General features: G+C 56.9%; 2 protein-coding genes across 2 annotated transcripts; both read left to right on the top strand.

Moving 5' to 3' along the window:
- Positions 1–966: 966 nt before the first annotated feature.
- Positions 967–10,346, top strand: LOC147600242 (coiled-coil domain-containing protein 63-like). The gene is made up of 12 exons (XM_086751193.1): positions 967–978; positions 1,774–1,937; positions 2,086–2,275; positions 2,724–2,843; positions 3,011–3,192; positions 3,745–3,914; positions 4,388–4,608; positions 5,059–5,133; positions 5,549–5,741; positions 6,155–6,352; positions 6,544–6,635; positions 10,179–10,346. Exons 1-12 carry the CDS (start codon positions 967–969, stop codon positions 10,344–10,346), a joined length of 1,785 nt encoding a protein of 594 aa, XP_086607319.1.
- A 175-nt stretch (positions 10,347–10,521) lies between these two features.
- Positions 10,522–15,064, top strand: LOC147600241 (coiled-coil domain-containing protein 63-like). The gene is made up of 9 exons (XM_086751192.1): positions 10,522–10,680; positions 11,129–11,248; positions 11,416–11,597; positions 12,150–12,319; positions 12,793–13,013; positions 13,464–13,538; positions 13,954–14,146; positions 14,560–14,757; positions 14,949–15,064. The coding sequence occupies exons 1-9, from the start codon at positions 10,537–10,539 to the stop codon at positions 15,062–15,064; spliced, it is 1,419 nt and encodes a 472-aa protein (XP_086607318.1). The 5' UTR covers positions 10,522–10,536.
- Positions 15,065–15,802: the final 738 nt, after the last annotated feature.

Below are 15,802 nucleotides of genomic sequence, written 5' to 3'. Positions count from 1 at the left end.
GGGGCAGGCAGACAGCTGGCCAAACAGCTGGCCATGGCCCAGCTCATTGGCGAAAGGGACAACGCCTCTGGGATAACGTATCAGAACAAACGGTGCCAAAGAGCCAGGTTACGGGACAGTCCAAACACTGCCAAGGGAAGCAGGAACCGGTCACATGAGGGTTTCTGCTTGCTGTGGCCATGTGGTCAGGGAAACAGCAGAGCACACGCTTCAGGGCTGGTTCTGGGGCACGCAAACCCCTTTGGTCCATGTAGTGTGAGCTCCCAGCACTCCCCATGGGGCGAGCGGGCGTACCCGGGCCACCCCCTCATCCTTCTTGGTGACGGTCCCCGTGGAGAACCTGTTCACCCTCCACTGTGATGTCACTGTAGTGGCAAGCGGGCCAGTGCCTGTTCCACAGAGTCTGGAGCAGTGCCGGGCGCAGGACAGAGCAGGAGCAGGCTCCCTGCCAGGCTCTGGCCTCTCCTGCTCTTCCCACTGGCAACGGGGAGTGTTCCTCAGGAATACCCGACTGACACCGCGGTCTCGTCCCTGACTGGAGGGGAATCGCAGAACCCTGCGGCGAGGTGAGCAGCGTCAGGAGGAACAGCGGAGCCCGGGTGGTCTGCAGTGGGGCTGTGGGAGGAGCAGCTTTGGGGTGAGGGATGCGGGGCCAGCCCAGTGCCCTCTCTGGGTGGAACAGCTCAAACCATCTGTTCTTTCCGTGCTTCTACACCCCGTAAGAGGAGGGTGTTTCGCCATGACACTACTGCATGTGCTGTGCTTTTATTCACTGCGCTGCCATCTGTGATGGTTTCCTCATGTCCCAAACAGGCGAGCAGGTGCTGAGGAACGGTTAGGGGGACGCAACCAGTCCCTTACTTGGGTTTCATTTCTCGCCTTGGCAGGCAGGCCTGGCGCTGCGGAGGCTACCTCGTCCCCTTCGCAAGGCGTCTGCAGAGCAACCGGCGGAGTTAGCTGGAAGACATGGGCTCAAAGGTAAAAAGTGAAGCACAATCCAAAGGTGAACTTCTGCACAGGCACTATGGAGGATCTGCTGTGGGCATCTCACCTGCAGAAATCAACGCCACGGTGCAGTGAGCCGCGCAGGCGCTGTGGAGCCAGGCTTTGTTTTGCCGGCAAGGTGTTGAGTTGCGCTGGGGCTGATTCTGCCTGACCTCCTGTGCCGGGAATGAGGCCGTGGCCTGAGCCTTGGTTGTCGGGGGAGGCAGGGTTGGGGAATATGGCTCAGCTGAGGACACAGGTCATGGTGCATCTGACTGCCACAGCTTCAGTGGAAGTTAGATTTCCCAGTAAGGAGTCCCGTTCCCCCAGCTAGGGTTGCAAGCACTCCCGCTCCGCTCCTGGGCAAAGGCATCTGGGTTCATTCATGTCCCCAGCACGGGTGGCTTTGATTCTGACTCTCGTGGTCCTGCCAGTCATGATGGGTGATAAAAGAGGTGACAACCTGCAGTCATCTGCCTGCCCTGGTTTTGGTTGCTGTTGAGACCTCCTTGCCCTGGGGAGTGCTGGTAGTGTGGGGGTGGGTTCCTCAAGAGCAAAGCACCCAGTGGACTTTGCTCTGAAGCGCATCAGAAAGTGCTCATGGAGTCAGTTTGTGTGGCTCAGTGTTTTAGCTGCTAATGAATATCTTGGGTGGCAGCAAAGAGCTAGAGATGGTGACAAAGAGCTGGAGGTGGCGGCGCCATTGACGCGCTGCCCTGTGTTCAGCTTTCCGGCTGCCGCTGCTGGTTGTGTTTGCTCACGTGACCAAACTCTCCCTCTCTGTGGCAGCGGGGAAGGCCCTCTTGGAAGCAGAAGCTCCAGGAATTCTCTATGAAGGATGAGGAAAAGCTGGCTGAAGCCGAGATCGGGAGGCTGCAGAAGCAGTTTCGGATAGCAGCGGAGAAGAGGAAGTCTTATGGTGCCAACGTGAGGCGTCAAATGCAGGCTCAGGAGTGAGTGCAGCTTTGCTTGGCTGCGTTGTGCTTGGAAAGTTCCCCCCTGTCAAGATCTGGGGACCCTGGCACTGAGATGGGGAGGGGTAAGGACCTGACGTGGCACTGCAGGTGGATGTGCTCAATGTCACTTCTTCCATATCTACAGAAAAGAAATGGAGTCGCTGACTCAAGAACACAAAGACGTGTCACTAATGCTGAGCCAGCTGGGGTCCCTGAGAAATGAGATGCTGGACAACGAGAATTATATGGAGCTCCAGTGCCTTTTGCAGACCAGATACCAGTATGATTCTCTGATCAGAGAGAGAAAAGCCAAGGTAGCTGAGCTGGACAGCCAGGTAAGAGCGTCTGAACTGTTTCCTGGCTGAGCATGGTAGAGCAGAGCAGAGCCACAGGGTGAGCCCCGGGGCTGAAACTCCTCGATGTAAAACGCATTGAATTCAGGCCTTGGAATATAATGCTGCCTCCTGGCAAAAGACACATGACCATGAGGGCTGCTGTGCCTTGTTCAACGCCTGCTGAATTTCCCTCCAGAGGCAGCAGCATTTCCTTGGTGGCACAAAAAGAAACCCGTTCCTAGTTCACGTTGCTGGGTGTGCAGGATGGCATCCTTTGGGATTAAAGCTGCTTCTGTAATTGTGAGCTCATTAATGACAGGGTGGCTGTAGTTCAGGTCAACAGCGGGTGTTGTCTTTGGCTAAGTGTCCTGACAAGAGTCCAGAACTAGGGACGCTGATTATACTTCCTTTTTTTTTCTTTTTTTTTTTTTCCCGTTTGTGTGCACAGATACTAGAGCTGGAAGAAAAGATTGTGAGGCAACACCAGAGAGCAGGAAAGGGGAAGCAAGCGAAGAGTAGCACAGAGCTGCAAAAGCGGATTGAGTCACTGGAGATGTCTCTGAACACCGTAAGCAAACATCTTGCAGGCCATGCAGGCCATGTGCAGGGATAGTGCAGGGCCAACTGAAAATCTGTTGGGCTGTGTTTGTTCCAGACCTGGGCAAGGCCTTTCAGCAGAGACCTGAGCCGCCCAGGCCCGCACCCGCTTCCAGCTTTTTGCTTCCCTCTGCCCAGGTCACGGTCCATTTCGGTACTATCCTGACCAGAAATAACAAGCTGCGAGAAGAGATCGAAAGCCTGCGCATCCAGAAGGCCGTTTTGGACAGCTTCTACGTGAAGCTCCAGAAGGAACTGGATCAGCAGAGGAGAAGGATGAGCACTGCCCTGGAGCACTACACACAAGCCTATGAGCAGCGGTATGTGGCCTTGCAAACCCTCTGTGGCATCCTCAGCAACGGCGGGGATGAGGATGGATATAAAGAGAGACTGATTGCAGCTTCAGAGAGAGGATTCACCATTCTTGTTGAGAGCTGGGTGCTACGGGTTAGGTGCCTGGTCAGTGCAGGGACACGGGTACCTCCAGAGTGGTTGACTCCACCAATCCCAGGCGTTTCTTGGGATGGGGTGAATTGCCTCCCGCACGGAGCTGTCTCTTTCCTCTGAGTTCCACCTGAGCCCGCACGGGGGGATGCAGCAGTCCTGGAGCAGAGGACAGCCAGCTCCGGTCAAAGTGAGCCTGGCTGGTGCAGCTGGGTGCTGTGTCCCAGTACAAAACACAAAACCCCACCAAGAGTTATGTCCGCTTGCCGCTGGCCTTGGGCCAACACGGCTGCATCCACGTGAGGGCCGGGCAATGTGCAGAGCATCGTGGGGGCTTTGCTGGGTCAGGCACAGAGCTGCGTGGCAATGGCCAGGAATACAAACCCTTGTACCTACACATGGAGTAACCTGCTGCGCTCGGTGTGCAGGACGGAGGCTCTGGCAAACATTTCAGCCCTGAAAAAAAAGCACAGGGAAGAGACGGTGGAGCTGCAGAAGTGGGAGCATCTCCTTGACCAGGAGATGAATCTGAAAGACTTCACGCTCACCAAATTGACAGATCGCTCCGAGTTGGAGGAAGAGGCCAAAAAGGAAAAAGGTATCAGATGAGAGAAACCAGGGGCAACGGATTTGTGTGACCACAAACCAAGAGCCTGCGGGGTTGGCAAGCGGGCTGCTTATAGCACTGCACCCCAAAGGCAGGAGCTCTCCCCTGCCTGCAGGCTCCTTCACCCACCCTTTGCCCTGCGGAAGAAAAGGATGAGCAGTGATAACTGGCTGAGGGCCCCCAAAACCATGTGTCTTGGGGTGCGCATGGGGGAGGGAGGGATGGGGAGGCAGGCAGCTGCCTCCATGGGCATCCATGGCTCCTTTTTTCCTCCTGGGGAGGGATCCGCCTGTGTTTGCCCCATGTCCAAACAGACTGTGAGCTCCTTGCTGAATTTCTGAGTGAAACAAAGACACCTTCTGCCTGCCTGGCCCCGAGCACCCTGCAAAACCCCACAGCACACGCGTGCACACACAGGGGAAGGGCAGGCCAGGCCAGGCTCTCCATCTCCATCTCTTCCTCAGCCTTGAAGGCAGCCCAGCGGGGCAAACAGAGCCAATGGGAGAGCGTTGAGAGCCGGGAGGTGACTTACAGGCACCTGCTAGAACTGGCAGAGGACGGGGACTTTGACCGGCTGGTGAATGACATGATCGCAAAAGAGGCAAAGAACTTTGCCAGCTTTGTCTATGTCTCTGAGCTGAATGATGAGTTGGACAGGATGCAGCAGAGGATCAAGGACCTCCAGGTCTGTTCCAGGCTCTTCACGCCTCCCCTTTCTCAGCTGGTGCTTTTGGGTTGGGGGTGGGTTTTTCCTCTCCCGTGTGTCCAGCATCACTGCCCGCAGAGGGGAACCCAGCTCACAGCCTGCCGCACGGGTGGGATGAGGGGAATGCAAAGGGCTGGCCAAGAATAGCACTGCAACAGACAGAATGCTGTGTTCGTAGAGCCTAAAATGGCTCAATGCTTCTGCTGTGTACCGGGTCAAAAATACTGCAGTATCCAGGAAGGCCCGGAGCTGCCTTGCCTTGCCTGTTGTGGGGTCATCACCTGGCCTCCCGGCCTGGGGACACTGGTCCCCAGAGGGGTCAAGTGGGATGTCCCTGGTCCCAGGGCAGAGGGATGGTCCCTAGCCTCTCTGAGGTGTGTTTGGTGGCCATTCAGCCAGTGCCCACTCCGTGTTCTTGTGTTTACACAGAACGAAATCGCGGCCCTCGTGACAGAGCGGGAGCGTGCGGAGAGCAGCAGGCTTCCTATCCTGAAGGAGCTGGAGGTACAGCAGTCCAGATCTCTCTCTGCAGGGGCAGCAGACCCCTGTCTGTCCCATCCTAGGGAGTCTGCTAGTCTGCTCCTGTCAACACTGCCCTGGCCAACAGCTGGAGTGGTGTGAGCAGAAAAAGGCCCTGCATCAGCTTTTGGTGGCCCTGTCCGGGGAGAGATGCCAGTGCATGGCGAGAGGGTGACTGCTGGGCTGCTCCCAGCCCTGGTCCTGCAGCCCCTGGGGCACGGTCTGCGTCATGGGGAGCTTGGGTTCCCCTTCAGAGGGCCTTTCCCCTGCAGACACTGGAGCATCACAGAGTCTCTCCTGGGAGGTCTCCAGTGTCCAGACTGGAACTGGCTGGCACTGGGGTGCCAGGGTGGGGAGAGCAGGGCCCTGGCGTGACACCTACCAAAACCTTTGCTGATAGGCAGAACTACTGGAGAGGACTGAGGAAGCCAACTGGTACGAGGAGAGATGCAAACAGAGCAGCAAAGTCCTGGGCCAGCTCAAATCCAGCATGGAGGCCTTGTGCAAAGGAATGAATTACGACACGAGCAAGATAACGGAGCAGCTGGGAGGAAATGGGCAGATCACGGATCTGAACCTGATGCAGGTTTTGGGTACGTCGCAGCTGCTCCTCTTTCCCTGCCATGTGCCCGGACCTCGTGTGCCCACCAGCCCCTTGCACTGGGATTTAATTGCAGCTGGTTTTGTTTTTTTTCTTTTCCCCTGGCTCCTTCCTGCTTGGGTGTTCCCAGTGTGAATGTGGGGTGCCAACTTGCCAGCAAATTTGGGAGCTAACCCGGCTGTATAAACACCACAGCGGACCTCCAAGACCTCTTTCTGGCTCTGGGTGTGGGACCCAGCCCCTGGGGAGACAGGCTGCCTGACGCCACTGCCTCAGGGCGCTCAATGGAGTCCCGTGGCCACTGCCGTGATCGCGGAGCGCCGCGTGCTCAGCAAAGAGCCAGGGGTGGGTTTGGGCAGGGCCCTGGTGCAGGGGCCCTGTGGGACGGTGCTCTCTCCCGCCCAGGTCTCGTGGAGCAGGAGACCAACAACCTGCTGCTGCTGGAGTCCGAACTGCGCTACCTCTCAGCTCAAGGCTCGGATGCGGCCCAGCCCTTCGTCAGCCCGCTGCTGGGCAGCACGGGGCTCCTGCGGGCGATGGATCGGGCCCAGCTCTGCCCGCCGGCCCCCTCCCTGGACAGCACCAGCAGCGCCATCGACGCCTGTGAGTGTGTGAGGCAGGAGGGAGGGCCCGCGGCCACACAGCCAGCCAATCCGCAGTTCCCCCGTGGCTGCCTGGCCAATCCCCTGCTGCCCCGTGTCTTCCCCGGCCAGTCCCAAGCAGCCTGCCCCGCCCTGCCGGGTACACAGGGCCCGCAGTGCGGTGGGTGACGGGGTGGCCATTTTCTTGTGCAGTGGAGGTGCCGCTGGACCACGGCCAGCTGCGAGAGCTGATCCTGCAGAGCCGTGATGAGAAACAAGGCACGGCTGCTGGCACAGGCAAGAACGTGAGGAGACGCATGATGGAGTGAGAGCCTGGCCAGGATTAGTTAAATAAACAGTTTAACTCTTTAGCTTCCCCTCTGCTTCTGCTCCTTGAACATCGTTCCATCTTTCTTCTCCTCTGGAAGGAGCCCAATGCCGTCTGCAGGCTTTGAAAGCTCCACAGGTGATGCTCTGGCACACCTTTCACCCACCGCTGACAGCAGTGGCAGCCGGGGATAGGAACAGCTGCTCTCCAGCGGGGTGCCATCCCTCTTGCACAACACGATGTGCTTCCTGCAGCCAGGCACTTTGGTGAAGTTCTCACTGACTGGAAGAGGGGTAACGTAACCCCCCATTTTTGAAAACGTAAATAAGGAAGACCTGGGGAACTACATCCTGATCTATCTCACCTCTGTGCCCGGCAAGGTCATGGAGCAGATCCTCCTGGTAACCCTGCTAAGGCACATGGAATATGAGGTGATTACTGACAGCCAACACCGCGTCACTAAGGGCAGAATCGTTCCTGACCAATTTGGTGGCCTTCTAGCACATTGTTACAGCATTGGTGGACAAGGGATGAGCAACTGCCATCATCTGCCTGGACTCCTGGAAAGCATTTGACGCTGTCCCACATGACATCTTTTCTCCTCACTGGAGAGACGTGGTTTTACAGACAGACCACGTGGTGAATAAGGAATTGGCTGGATGGCTGCACTCAAAAGAATTGTGGTGAGTGGCTCCACGTCCAAGCTGTCATGCCTCTGCACAGGAACCGAGGAGGCAGCAAACCCACTCCTCTGCCCTTACTGAACATCCGTTACTCATTAAACTTGGAGCCCTGGGCCTTTACAGAGACCTCCCTGTCCCATCCTGCTGCCCGGCGGCCATTGCTGCTGTGCCCACAGGCTGTCAGGAAAGACAGAGCCAGAGGGGGAAACCAGCTACTTGTGTGCTCTTCTGCTGTCTCCAACGAGGGACGCGCCTTTCTGCGCCACCCTGCAGATCTGCGGTGTGAGGAGGGTGTCCTGCTGCGTGCTTGTAGGCTGCCTGGAATAGTTGGCTCTCATTTTGTTGAGATTTTAAGTGTTAAATAAGGAAAACAGGATCGGAGGTTCACAGTGTTGCTTCAGATGCTGGGCATGAGCGGCTTCTCTCCCTGAAGGGTGCCTGCCTGTCCTGGTTTTGTGCAGGGGGGGCTACAGTGGCAGCTTCTGTGAGAAGCTGCTGGAAGTTTCCCCGCTGGTGGAGCTGGCTGGGTCTAGGGCAGACCCACGGCTGACCAGGGCCAAGCTCACTGGTGACAGTGGTAAAGCCTTTGTGATAACGTATTTAAGAAAGGGAAAACTAAAAAAAAAAAAAAGAAGCGGCAAAGGGCGGCGGGGTAGCTTGGTCTGGAGCAGGGCTACGCTACAACAGTTCTTTTGGTGCCCAGCGTGGGGCCGTGGCATGAGGGATAGAGATATTATTAACTGGGAGCCATAATGGGCCAAACCCAGGCTGAACTGAGCCACAGAGTGAAATGATTGTGGGGAATGAATGCTGCTCTGACTGTGGTGAAGGGATGGAGGGCTGGATGGTGTGTAAATTGTCCACTTTTCACTTGATGTTGTGATGATATTATTTTTATTTCAGTGTGGGGAATTATTTTTTGTTGAGGTGTCTACATTTTAATAATAATTCATAAATACGAGACTTGCAGAGGCGAGGGGTAGAATGTGCTGGTTTTGTGCAACGGGGGGTCCACAGCGGCAGCTTTTGTGAGAAGCTGCTGAAGTTTCCCCTTTGTCTGGCGAGGGGCAGGCAGACAGCTGGCCAAACAGCTGGCCATGGCCCAGCTCATTGGCGAAAGGGACAACGCCTCTGGGATAACGTATCAGAACAAACGGTGCCAAAGAGCCAGGTTACGGGACAGTCCAAACACTGCCAAGGGAAGCAGGAACCGGTCACATGAGGGTTTCTGCTTGCTGTGGCCATGTGGTCAGGGAAACAGCAGAGCACACGCTTCAGGGCTGGTTCTGGGGCACGCAAACCCCTTTGGTCCATGTAGTGTGAGCTCCCAGCACTCCCCATGGGGCGAGCGGGCGTACCCGGGCCACCCCCTCATCCTTCTTGGTGACGGTCCCCGTGGAGAACCTGTTCACCCTCCACTGTGATGTCACTGTAGTGGCAAGCGGGCCAGTGCCTGTTCCACAGAGTCTGGAGCAGTGCCGGGCGCAGGACCGAGCAGGAGCAGGCTCCCTGCCAGGCTCTGGCCTCTCCTGCTCTTCCCACTGGCAACGGGGAGTGTTCCTCAGGAATACCCGACTGACATCGCGGTCTCGTCCCTGACTGGAGGGGAATCGCAGAACCCTGCGGCGAGGTGAGCAGCGTCAGGAGGAACAGCGGAGCCCGGGTGGTCTGCAGTGGGGCTGTGGGAGGAGCAGCTTTGGGGTGAGGGATGCGGGGCCAGCCCAGTGCCCTCTCTGGGTGGAACAGCTCAAACCATCTGTTCTTTCCATGCTTCTACACCCAGTAAGAGGAGGGTGTTTCGCCATGACACTACTGCATGTGCTGTGCTTTTATTCACTGCGCTGCCATCTGTGATGGTTTCCTCATGTCCCAAACAGGCGAGCAGGTGCTGAGGAACGGTTAGGGGGACGCAACCAGTCCCTTACTTGGGTTTCATTTCTCGCCTTGGCAGGCAGGCCTGGCGCTGCGGAGGCTACCTCGTCCCCTTCGCAAGGCGTCTGCAGAGCAACCGGCGGAGTTAGCTGGAAGACATGGGCTCAAAGGTAAAAAGTGAAGCACAATCCAAAGGTGAACTTCTGCACAGGCGCTATGGAGGATCTGCTGTGGGCATCTCACCTGCAGAAATCAACGCCACGGTGCAGTGAGCCGCGCAGGCGCTGTGGAGCCAGGCTTTGTTTTGCCGGCAAGGTGTTGAGTTGCCCTGGGGCTGATTCTGCCTGACTTCCTGTGCCGGGAATGAGGCCGTGGCCTGAGCCTTGGTTGTCGGGGGAGGCAGGGTTGGGGAATATGGCTCAGCTGAGGACACAGGTCATGGTGCATCTGACTGCCACAGCTTCAGTGGAAGTTAGATTTCCCAGTAAGGAGTCCCGTTCCCCCAGCTAGGGTTGCAAGCACTCCCGCTCCGCTCCTGGGCAAAGGCATCTGGGTTCATTCATGTCCCCAGCACGGGTGGCTTTGATTCTGACTCTCGTGGTCCTGGCAGTCATGATGGGTGATAAAAGAGGTGACAACCTGCAGTCATCTGCCTGCCCTGGTTTTGGTTGCTGTTGAGACCTCCTTGCCCTGGGGAGTGCTGGTAGTGTGGGGGTGGGTTCCTCAAGAGCAAAGCACCCAGTGGACTTTGCTCTGAAGCGCATCAGAAAGTGCTCATGGAGTCGGTTTGTGTGGCTCAGTGTTTTAGCTGCTAATGAATATCTTGGGTGGCAGCAAAGAGCTAGAGATGGTGACAAAGAGCTGGAGGTGGCGGCGCCATTGACGCGCTGCCCTGTGTTCAGCTTTCCGGCTGCCGCTGCTGGTTGTGTTTGCTCACGTGACCAAACTCTCCCTCTCTGTGGCAGCGGGGAAGGCCCTCTTGGAAGCAGAAGCTCCAGGAATTCTCTATGAAGGATGAGGAAAAGCTGGCTGAAGCCGAGATCGGGAGGCTGCAGAAGCAGTTTCGGATAGCAGCGGAGAAGAGGAAGTCTTATGGTGCCAACGTGAGGCGTCAAATGCAGGCTCAGGAGTGAGTGCAGCTTTGCTTGGCTGCGTTGTGCTTGGAAAGTTCCCCCCTGTCAAGATCTGGGGACCCTGGCACTGAGATGGGGAGGGGTAAGGACCTGACGTGGCACTGCAGGTGGATGTGCTCAATGTCACTTCTTCCATATCTACAGAAAAGAAATGGAGTCGCTGACTCAAGAACACAAAGACGTGTCACTAATGCTGAGCCAGCTGGGGTCCCTGAGAAATGAGATGCTGGACAACGAGAATTATATGGAGCTCCAGTGCCTTTTGCAGACCAGATACCAGTATGATTCTCTGATCAGAGAGAGAAAAGCCAAGGTAGCTGAGCTGGACAACCAGGTAAGAGCGTCTGAACTGTTTCCTGGCTGAGCATGGTAGAGCAGAGCAGAGCCACAGGGTGAGCCCCGGGGCTGAAACTCCTCGATGTAAAACGCATTGAATTCAGGCCTTGGAATATAATGCTGCCTCCTGGCAAAAGACACATGACCATGAGGGCTGCTGTGCCTTGTTCAACGCCTGCTGAATTTCCCTCCAGAGGCAGCAGCATTTCCTTGGTGGCACAAAAAGAAACCCGTTCCTAGTTCACGTTGCTGGGTGTGCAGGATGGCATCCTTTGGGATTAAAGCTGCTTCTGTAATTGTGAGCTCATTAATGACAGGGTGGCTGTAGTTCAGGTCAACAGCGGGCGTTGTCTTTGGCTAAGTGTCCTGACAAGAGTCCAGAACTAGGGACGCTGATTATACTTCCTTTTTTTTTCTTTTTTTTTTTTTCCCGTTTGTGTGCACAGATACTAGAGCTGGAAGAAAAGATTGTGAGGCAACACCAGAGAGCAGGAAAGGGGAAGCAAGCGAAGAGTAGCACAGAGCTGCAAAAGCGGATTGAGTCACTGGAGATGTCTCTGAACACCGTAAGCAAACATCTTGCAGGCCATGCAGGCCATGTGCAGGGATAGTGCAGGGCCAACTGAAAATCTGTTGGGCTGTGTTTGTTCCAGACCTGGGCAAGGCCTTTCAGCAGAGACCTGAGCCGCCCAGGCCCGCACCCGCTTCCAGCTTTTTGCTTCCCTCTGCCCAGGTCACGGTCCATTTCGGTACTATCCTGACCAGAAATAACAAGCTGCGAGAAGAGATCGAAAGCCTGCGCATCCAGAAGGCCGTTTTGGACAGCTTCTACGTGAAGCTCCAGAAGGAACTGGATCAGCAGAGGAGAAGGATGAGCACTGCCCTGGGGCACTACACACAAGCCTATGAGCAGCGGTATGTGGCCTTGCAAACCCTCTGTGGCATCCTCAGCAACGGCGGGGATGAGGATGGATATAAAGAGAGACTGATTGCAGCTTCAGAGAGAGGATTCACCATTCTTGTTGAGAGCTGGGTGCTAAGGGTTAGGTGCCTGGTCAGTGCAGGGACACGGGTACCTCCAGAGTGGTTGACTCCACCAATCCCAGGCGTTTCTTGGGATGGGGTGAATTGCCTCCCGCACGGAGCTGTCTCTTTCCTCTGAGTTCCACCTGAGCCCGCACGGGGGGATGCAGCAGTCCTGGAGCAGAGGACAGCCAGCTCCGGTCAAAGTGAGCCTGGCTGGTGCAGCTGGGTGCTGTGTCCCAGTACAAAACACAAAACCCCACCAAGAGTTATGTCCGCTTGCCGCTGGCCTTGGGCCAACACGGCTGCATCCACGTGAGGGCCGGGCAATGTGCAGAGCATCGTGGGGGCTTTGCTGGGTCAGGCACAGAGCTGCGTGGCAATGGCCAGGAATACAAACCCTTGTACCTACACATGGAGTAACCTGCTGCGCTCGGTGTGCAGGACGGAGGCTCTGGCAAACATTTCAGCCCTGAAAAAAAAGCACAGGGAAGAGACGGTGGAGCTGCAGAAGTGGGAGCATCTCCTTGACCAGGAGATGAATCTGAAAGACTTCACGCTCACCAAATTGACAGATCGCTCCGAGTTGGAGGAAGAGGCCAAAAAGGAAAAAGGTATCAGATGAGAGAAACCAGGGGCAACGGATTTGTGTGACCACAAACCAAGAGCCTGCGGGGTTGGCAAGCGGGCTGCTTATAGCACTGCACCCCAAAGGCAGGAGCTCTCCCCTGCCTGCAGGCTCCTTCACCCACCCTTTGCCCTGCGGAAGAAAAGGATGAGCAGTGATAACTGGCTGAGGGCCCCCAAAACCATGTGTCTTGGGGTGCGCGTGGGGGAGGGAGGGATGGGGAGGCAGGCAGCTGCCTCCATGGGCATCCATGGCTCCTTTTTTCCTCCTGGGGAGGGATCCGCCTGTGTTTGCCCCATGTCCAAACAGACTGTGAGCTCCTTGCTGAATTTCTGAGTGAAACAAAGACACCTTCTGCCTGCCTGGCCCCGAGCACCCTGCAAAACCCCACAGCACACGCGTGCACACACAGGGGAAGGGCAGGCCAGGCCAGGCTCTCCATCTCCATCTCTTCCTCAGCCTTGAAGGCAGCCCAGCGGGGCAAGCAGAGCCAATGGGAGAGCGTTGAGAGCCGGGAGGTGACTTACAGGCACCTGCTAGAACTGGCAGAGGACGGGGACTTTGACCGGCTGGTGAATGACATGATCGCAAAAGAGGCAAAGAACTTTGCCAGCTTTGTCTATGTCTCTGAGCTGAATGATGAGTTGGACAGGATGCAGCAGAGGATCAAGGACCTCCAGGTCTGTTCCAGGCTCTTCACGCCTCCCCTTTCTCAGCTGGTGCTTTTGGGTTGGGGGTGGGTTTTTCCTCTCCCGTGTGTCCAGCATCACTGCCCGCAGAGGGGAACCCAGCTCACAGCCTGCCGCACGGGTGGGATGAGGGGAATGCAAAGGGCTGGCCAAGAATAGCACTGCAACAGACAGAATGCTGTGTTCGTAGAGCCTAAAATGGCTCAATGCTTCTGCTGTGTACCGGGTCAAAAATACTGCAGTATCCAGGAAGGCCCGGAGCTGCCTTGCCTTGCCTGTTGTGGGGTCATCACCTGGCCTCCCGGCCTGGGGACACTGGTCCCCAGAGGGGTCAAGTGGGATGTCCCTGGTCCCAGGGCAGAGGGATGGTCCCTAGCCTCTCTGAGGTGTGTTTGGTGGCCATTCAGCCAGTGCCCACTCCGTGTTCTTGTGTTTACACAGAACGAAATCGCGGCCCTCGTGACAGAGCGGGAGCGTGCGGAGAGCAGCAGGCTTCCTATCCTGAAGGAGCTGGAGGTACAGCAGTCCAGATCTCTCTCTGCAGGGGCAGCAGACCCCTGTCTGTCCCATCCTAGGGAGTCTGCTAGTCTGCTCCTGTCAACACTGCCCTGGCCAACAGCTGGAGTGGTGTGAGCAGAAAAAGGCCCTGCATCAGCTTTTGGTGGCCCTGTCTGGGGAGAGATGCCAGTGCATGGCGAGAGGGTGACTGCTGGGCTGCTCCCAGCCCTGGTCCTGCAGCCCCTGGGGCACGGTCTGCGTCATGGGGAGCTTGGGTTCCCCTTCAGAGGGCCTTTCCCCTGCAGACACTGGAGCATCACAGAGTCTCTCCTGGGAGGTCTCCAGTGTCCAGACTGGAACTGGCTGGCACTGGGGTGCCAGGGTGGGGAGAGCAGGGCCCTGGCGTGACACCTACCAAAACCTTTGCTGATAGGCAGAACTACTGGAGAGGACTGAGGAAGCCAACTGGTACGAGGAGAGATGCAAACAGAGCAGCAAAGTCCTGGGCCAGCTCAAATCCAGCATGGAGGCCTTGTGCAAAGGAATGAATTACGACACGAGCAAGATAACGGAGCAGCTGGGAGGAAATGGGCAGATCACGGATCTGAACCTGATGCAGGTTTTGGGTACGTCGCAGCTGCTCCTCTTTCCCTGCCATGTGCCCGGACCTCGTGTGCCCACCAGCCCCTTGCACTGGGATTTAATTGCAGCTGGTTTTGTTTTTTTTCTTTTCCCCTGGCTCCTTCCTGCTTGGGTGTTCCCAGTGTGAATGTGGGGTGCCAACTTGCCAGCAAATTTGGGAGCTAACCCGGCTGTATAAACACCACAGCGGACCTCCAAGACCTCTTTCTGGCTCTGGGTGTGGGACCCAGCCCCTGGGGAGACAGGCTGCCTGACGCCACTGCCTCAGGGCGCTCAATGGAGTCCCGTGGCCACTGCCGTGATCGCGGAGCGCCGCGTGCTCAGCAAAGAGCCAGGGGTGGGTTTGGGCAGGGCCCTGGTGCAGGGGCCCTGTGGGACGGTGCTCTCTCCCGCCCAGGTCTCGTGGAGCAGGAGACCAACAACCTGCTGCTGCTGGAGTCCGAACTGCGCTACCTCTCAGCTCAAGGCTCGGATGCGGCCCAGCCCTTCGTCAGCCCGCTGCTGGGCAGCACGGGGCTCCTGCGGGCGATGGATCGGGCCCAGCTCTGCCCGCCGGCCCCCTCCCTGGACAGCACCAGCAGCGCCATCGACGCCTGTGAGTGTGTGAGGCAGGAGGGAGGGCCCGCGGCCACACAGCCAGCCAATCCGCAGTTCCCCCGTGGCTGCCTGGCCAATCCCCTGCTGCCCCGTGTCTTCCCCGGCCAGTCCCAAGCAGCCTGCCCCGCCCTGCCGGGTACACAGGGCCCGCAGTGCGGTGGGTGACGGGGTGGCCATTTTCTTGTGCAGTGGAGGTGCCGCTGGACCACGGCCAGCTGCGAGAGCTGATCCTGCAGAGCCGTGATGAGAAACAAGGCACAGCTGCTGGCACAGGCAAGAACGTGAGGAGACGCATGATGGAGTGAGAGCCTGGCCAGGATTAGTTAAATAAACAGTTTAACTCTTTAGCTTCCCCTCTGCTTCTGCTCCTTGAACATCGTTCCATCTTTCTTCTCCTCTGGAAGGAGCCCAATGCCGTCTGCAGGCTTCGAAAGCTCCACAGGTGATGCTCTGGCACACCTTTCACCCACCGCTGACAGCAGTGGCAGCCGGGGATAGGAACAGCTGCTCTCCAGCGGGGTGCCATCCCTCTTGCACAACACGATGTGCTTCCTGCAGCCAGGCACTTTGGTGAAGTTCTCACTGACTGGAAGAGGGGTAACGTAACCCCCCATTTTTGAAAACGTAAATAAGGAAGACCTGGGGAACTACATCCTGATCTATCTCACCTCTGTGCCCGGCAAGGTCATGGAGCAGATCCTCCTGGTAACCCTGCTAAGGCACATGGAATATGAGGTGATTACTGACAGCCAACACCGCGTCACTAAGGGCAGAATCGTTCCTGACCAATTTGGTGGCCTTCTAGCACATTGTTACAGCATTGGTGGACAAGGGATGAGCAACTGCCATCATCTGCCTGGACTCCTGGAAAGCATTTGACGCTGTCCCACATGACATCTTTTCTCTTCACTGGAGAGACGTGGTTTTACAGACAGACCACGTGGTGAATAAGGAATTGGCTGGATGGCTGCACTCAAAAGAATTGTGGTGAGTGGCTCCACGTCCAAGTGGAGAGCTGTGACGTGTTGTGTTCCTCAGGGGTC

The sequence above is a fragment of the Chlamydotis macqueenii genome, chromosome 6, assembly GCF_036417535.1.
Source record: "Chlamydotis macqueenii isolate bChlMac1 chromosome 6, bChlMac1.mat, whole genome shotgun sequence".
NCBI classification, from domain to species: Eukaryota; Metazoa; Chordata; class Aves; order Otidiformes; family Otididae; genus Chlamydotis; species Chlamydotis macqueenii.
Note: the sequence above shows the minus strand (reverse complement) of the source record. Positions and strands in the feature narration are given on the sequence as shown.